Genomic DNA, 6,102 nt, shown 5'->3' on the forward strand with positions numbered 1-6,102 from the left:
TGATTGGGGCTGCGTGTGTGTGATCGAGGCGACGCTAACCGTACGATGTGAGGCGATCCGAAGGCTGTCCAGGAGGTTTATGCCCGACAAATTCATCCGACTATTTTTAAACGTTTTCCAACAAGATTACATGCAATCGGTCTAACAGAGGCTAATACAGTTTTTTTTTTTTTTTGAGAGGGGCTAATACAGATGCGTCGGAAGCGGTTTCCGCTGTACGCGATTCCCAGTTTGGGCCCAGCACATGGGCCTCCCCTGTCGAACACTCAAAACCCAAAGCCTACTATACCTGTTCTCGAAAGAAAAGAAAAAAACTGTTCTCGAAGCCCGACCGACCCAGACGTTGGCGTCGCATCCATGGCGATCTTCGCCGGCCTTCTTACCTTCGTCTCCACCCTACTCGCCCTCGCCCTCCGGCGCCTCCTGCGGCTCCTGCGCCGCCGCGCGCCCGACCCCGCGGCCGCGGCGGGGTTCTTCCACCCGTACACCAACGACGGCGGTGGCGGGGAGCGCGTGCTCTGGTGCGCCGTGCGCGCCGTCCAGGACCTCTGCCCCGACCTCCCATGCGCCGTCTTCACCGGCGACGCGGACGCGTCTCCCGATGGACTTGCCGCCCGCGCGCTCGATCGCTTCGGTGTCCGCCTCCTCCGCCCGCCGCAGGTACGGCCCGGCCCCATCGAGCGCGATTTCTTGCACAATAAAAAATTGGATCTCGGGAGACGGTCCTAGTCGTAGCTGCTTTGCTTCTTGCAAATTGAGCTTGCTCTAGGCTCGCCATGGAATGAAATGAGAAAAATGCAGCCTAGTGTTTTATACTGTACTACTTAACATAATGGCATTCTACTGCACTTGCATTCAATTGGAACTTAATCAAAACAAATGTGGTGTACTAGGAGGAGCATAAAAACGTCTGAACTGCATTTGCAGGTTGTTCATTTGAACAAGAGAAAGTGGATCGAAGCAAGAACATATCCGCGCTTCACAATGATAGGGCAAAGCCTTGGCTCAGTATATCTCGCATGGGAGGCTCTAAACAAATTCACCCCGCAGTTCTACTTTGATACAAGCGGCTATGCTTTTACGTATCCACTGGCCTGGCTGTTTGGTTGCAAGGTCCTCTGCTACACTCATTATCCCACGATCAGTTCTGATATGGTCGAACGTGTTAAGCAGCGCAACTCAATGTACAATAACAACTCTCTTATCTCTGGAAGGTACGGGAACAACTTTAGATTCAATTCATTTCATTGGAGTATCGTAAGTTGGATAACGGTGCTGCATTATTGTATCTGGGAGTTTAAAATCTTACTGTGCATGATCAAAAGAATGTCCAAAAACGTGTTACTTAAACAAGCATGTTCTCTTGGCCCAATCTATGATATGGTAGGTGTTCTTGAGATATGTTTCTTTCCTCTTATGATATAGTCTGAATTAACAGGATTGTGCATCGAAAGAGGAATAATAATCTTTCTATTTTTCAATAGCATTGTATCAATGATATCAAGCATGCAAAACTAATTGGATGTTCTTTTGGCTGTAGCATTTGGTTATCTCGATGCAAATTTCTGTACTAATTGGGTGTTCTTTTGGCTGTAGCATTTGGTTATCTCGATGCAAAGTTCTATACTAATTGGATGTTCTTTTGGCTGTAGCATTTGGTTGTCTCGGTGCAAAGTTCTGTACTACACCATATTCAGTTGGTTGTATGGTTTAGTTGGTTCCTGTGCACATCTTGTGATGGTGAATTCCTCATGGACAAGAGCCCATATTGTAAATATTTGGAAAGTCCCGGAGCGTACTAAGAGGGTATACCCTCCATGCGATACTTCCGCCCTGCAGGTATGTCCACTTTCCCATCAGTCACAGTCAATTATGTGCTGTGATCCTGTGGTCCTGTTATGAAAGCAAGTCATCAACTAAAATTACTTCTGCATTCTTGTTGATGGTAGGCTAAAATCTAATTGCATAAAAAGATTTAGTTTGTACTCACAAGAAACATTTGATGAATAAAAAAACAGATGCTTCCCCTGGAAAGATCAACAACACCTCCTATTCTTATATCAGTTGCACAGTTCCGTCCTGAAAAGGTATGTCAACTTACTATTGAAGCAAAATCTGTTACACTTATTGTTCACTCACTAGAGTACCTCTACCGCTCTCTGCTCTCCTCAGGCCCATGGTCTTCAGTTGGAGTCATTTGCACTTGCTCTTGAAAGGCTAGATTCAGACTTTCTTAAGCCAAAACTTCAGTTTGCTGGCAGTTGTCGGAATAAAGAGGATCTGGAAAGATTACAAAAGCTTAAGGACAGATCCGTGGAGCTTCACATAGATGAGCTTGTAGAGTTCCACCAGGATATCTCTTACAGGTCTTGTTTTCGCAACTATATCTTAAAATTGCTCACCGCTTTTTCTTTGTCTAGTAATTAACATGTATGTTATTGGATGAAACAGAGACCTTGTACAGCTTCTGGGTGGCGCAATTGCTGGGCTCCATTCAATGACAGATGAGCATTTTGGAATAAGTGTCGTTGAGTACATGGCCGCTGGTGCTATTCCGATTGGTGAGTAACTGCACAAGTGTCCTATTGACCTCTAGTTTTTCTCCTCAGTTTCACTTTCCCAATGCTACTTTGCATGCTTTACTATAGTTATTTGTTCGGAGTTTTGGCTTAAGGATTGCAATTATTATAAAAACGTTACATTTTTTCCTTTGCTGTGAACAACGAGTCCCTATCTGAAATGTACTCAACATTGCAATTCTTGGGTGTCAAAGGTAAGGTAAAGATGGATTTCTAGAACCATGAATCGTACATCACTGCACTGGGAGCTAATCATGCAGAAATTGATTTGTTTCATAGCATTGCCTATTTTTTGCAGCACATAAATCTGCAGGACCGATGATGGACATTGTGCTAGAGGAGGACAGTCACCAGACAGGATTTCTGGCCTCCAGGAAAGAAGAATTTGCGGAGGCAATCCTTAAGGTCTTGAGGATGCCGGAGCCAGAGAGGCGAGAAATGGCGGCGGCAGCACGGAAGCGTGCTCAAAGATTTTCAGAGCAGAAGTTTCACGAAGATTTCACAAAGGCGCTTCGCCCAGTTTTATTAGGACGCCCATAGACGCTTGTTCTAATGTCCCGAAAACATTAACAAGTTCTGCATGATGGAGATTCTGAGGTTTGAGTGCATCTGCAAAGTTCTAGCTTGAACTTTTCCAGATTATCACTATTACTGTAGTTTTGTCTATCACACACTGTTGTATAGAGAAGAACAAAAGAATGATATGATAAACTCTTGACCGTTTCTTTGGCACTATACTAGTACTGTATATTTTGGTCCCAATATCTGAACTTGAGGAATTCAACTCCATGCATGAGAAAATTTAGTGCGGAAGGATTCTTGTAAGCCTCGTCTGTGCATTCTTGCTGACGCCTGTTGGTGGCCTTGAGATTTTTTTTTTTTGTGAATGAACTTTGTATTACTCAAATGGTACGACGAGAGTTCACATTACAAAGATCAATAATCTCTGACAAATGAGAGTTAAGTCAAATGACAGTCCTCTTTTGAGTCCTAGCAAACTTAGTCAAATAATCGCTAACAGAATTTTGGCAACGAAGAACATGAGTAACTTTTGTATCATGCAACTTCATAAGATGCTTGATTTCCTTCACCAGCGAGGAGTAGACCGAGCGATCCGTGGCTCCGCCATTTATCATTCTCACAGCTTGCCATGAATCCAACTCAACGTGAATAGGCAGCTCTGTTCTTTGAATTGAAAGTGACAATCCCTCCATGCAAGCGGATAGTTGGGCTTCTAGGGCATTGGTGTAAGAAAACAGCATCCTACAAGATGAGAAGATGATCTTATCCTCACAATCATGAATCGTTAAAATCGCCTATCACTACCCATGGCAGAGTCGACGTCTGCTTTAAAGCTTGTAGCTTGGACCACATCGGATGTCTGTTCTCAACCCTGGGCTCCCCATAGACTACCGTAAGCCTCCGTTGATCTCCACCAGGGGAGGAGACTGATGCATCAATGAAACGCTCGTCAGTTCTCAGGACCGTAACCTGGAAGGACCCGTTAAAATGATGTTGAAGAGTTGTATCCATGGGAAAGCTGGTACCATGCACGACGAAAGGGTTTGGGACCCAACCCTCTCAACTCCGGCTAAACGCCGGCGGTGGCGGATCTGGAGGCGATGCAACGGCGGCGACGGCTTTGTTCTCTGAATCTCAATGCAAGTTTCATATGCAGATGAGTCCTATACTCTGAAGCACTACCAGCCGAGGTGCATGCAAGTTCGTTTCTGTTGTTATTACGTACCACAGTTTCTCGAAATAAATTGGTAATTAAGCAAGTCTCATGGCCAGGGCTTCTCATACGAGCCATCCGCCATGCATGGAACAAAACGAATTCCACTCCAACACAACACAACCTAACTGCAAGTCGCAACCATGGAAGATGGAACACAACAGCAAAACTTGATCAGCCTATGCCATGTAGCAGATGGGCGCCAGGTCCAGGGAGCTCCACAGCAGCACGTCGCCGTCGCTGCCGCCGTTCGCCGCCTCCGGTGACGGCGAGCTCCCCGCCTCCGTGAGGCCGCTGCTGCTGCTGCCTGAACACTCCTCTTGCACGGAGGCTTTGCCGTCCTCCGCGTCGTGGTCAGCACCGGCAGCGGCGGCTGGTTCCGAGGACTGCTCCGATGCCGGCTGCTGCACCGCCACCCTCTGCTTCTTGCGGCACGCCTCGCGCAGGCCGGTGAGCTGATCGCGCGCGGCGGAGGCGCCGCCGCCGCCGAGGCGCATCCTGAGGCACTCGGACACGCCGCTGAGCGCGTAGAGCGACGCGGACACCTTCCTCTCGTAGTCCATCCTCCTCATCGCCTCCTGCACCGCCGTCGCCGGCTCGCCGTCCGCGTCGTTCGCCTCCACCGGCGCCGAGCCGCCGAGCTCGGCCGCGACCATCTCGAACGGGGAGCAGAGCCCGGCGTCCTCGTCCCCCGCCGCCGCCGACTTGTCCATGAACTGGAAGTCCATCTCCTCCTCCTCCTCCTCCTCCTCTTCCACCTCTTCTTCTTCCTCCTCCATTTCTGGCGAGTTGTTGCACTCGTCGCTCAAAAAGTCGTCCACCTGGAAGCAGTACTCGTCGTCACGCTCACGGCCATGGACGTACGATTCTTGGCACGACGACGTCGACGAGGACATGTGCTGCTGCAGCAGCGCGGCCTCTTGCGGCGCCGCGGCGTCGTCGCGGAGGAGCTGCTGGTTGCGGGCCTTGAGGCGGAGGAGGAGGAGGTTGGAGACCTTGGAAGGCAACGCCGGCGCCTGCATCGACAGCATGGCCGGCGGCGGCTGCAAAGCGGCGGGCGGCGAGGGGCGGGGCCAGAAGTTGGTGCGGGTGTTGGCGCCGCGGAGGAGGCAGGCGGCCTCGTCGTAGGCGCGGGCGGCCTCCTCGGCGGTGTCGAAGGTGCCGAGCCACACGCGGATCTTCTGGATCGTGTCCTTGATCTCCGCCACCCACCGGCCGGACGGCCGCTGCCGCACGCCCACGAACCGCTTCCTGCCACGCTGCTGCTGCCTCGCCGCCGTCGCGGCCGCAACGGTGGACGTCGTCCATGCGTCCGTCGAAGCTAGCGATAGAGGTATGCCGACGTCGATGTCGGCGTCGGAGGCGTCGTCCGATGCCTTGCGCTTCCTCGCCATGGATGGAACCATCGATCCGGCTCGATCGGCCTGGAGTGTGTACTTGGGAGGCTGAAAAGAGATGATCGGGTAAGGAGTATATATAAGGGAGGAGAGGAGGAAGATGCCTCAGTTTTGTTGCTTGTGTTTGTGCTAGTCTAGCTCACTTGTGTATTCATATTAATTCATACGCATAAGTTTACGAAGTATTTGTATGCAATCTGCTGCATTTATGTTGTTAATGGTGACGGACTGGTATCACTGATTGGGAGTACAAAAATTGCATTGCATTTGTTTAGTTTTGGTGTTCAACAAATGGGGGGACAAGGAGATCTAGTGAGAGAGATGGGATCTCTAGTTAATTCATGTGTTCATGCTGTGAAAAGTTGTCTTTTGAATCTGCTTAGCTAAGGTT

The 6,102-nt window shown here is 49.7% G+C and overlaps 2 protein-coding genes across 3 annotated transcripts; one reads left to right on the forward strand and one right to left on the reverse strand.

Moving 5' to 3' along the window:
- Positions 1-306: 306 nt before the first annotated feature.
- On the forward strand, positions 307-3,404 carry LOC123397575 (GDP-Man:Man(3)GlcNAc(2)-PP-Dol alpha-1,2-mannosyltransferase). Of its 2 annotated transcripts, none has more exons than XM_045092112.1 (7): positions 307-660; positions 928-1,214; positions 1,653-1,839; positions 2,019-2,087; positions 2,173-2,366; positions 2,452-2,561; positions 2,878-3,404. In XM_045092112.1, the coding sequence occupies exons 1-7, from the start codon at positions 358-360 to the stop codon at positions 3,117-3,119; spliced, it is 1,392 nt and encodes a 463-aa protein (XP_044948047.1). In that variant the 5' UTR covers positions 307-357; the 3' UTR covers positions 3,120-3,404. The 2 variants fall into 2 exon arrangements, with proteins under 2 accessions (XP_044948047.1, XP_044948048.1); XM_045092113.1 differs by having other exon boundaries at positions 2,859-2,971.
- Positions 3,405-4,292: 888 nt separating this feature from the next.
- On the reverse strand, positions 4,293-5,848 carry LOC123397577 (ethylene-responsive transcription factor ERN1-like). Its single transcript, XM_045092114.1, has one exon. The coding sequence runs from the start codon at positions 5,718-5,720 to the stop codon at positions 4,494-4,496; it is 1,227 nt and encodes a 408-aa protein (XP_044948049.1). The 5' UTR covers positions 5,721-5,848; the 3' UTR covers positions 4,293-4,493.
- Positions 5,849-6,102: the final 254 nt, after the last annotated feature.

Source organism: Hordeum vulgare, chromosome 5H, assembly GCF_904849725.1.
Source record: "Hordeum vulgare subsp. vulgare chromosome 5H, MorexV3_pseudomolecules_assembly, whole genome shotgun sequence".
In the NCBI taxonomy this organism is placed as follows: Eukaryota; Viridiplantae; Streptophyta; class Magnoliopsida; order Poales; family Poaceae; genus Hordeum; species Hordeum vulgare.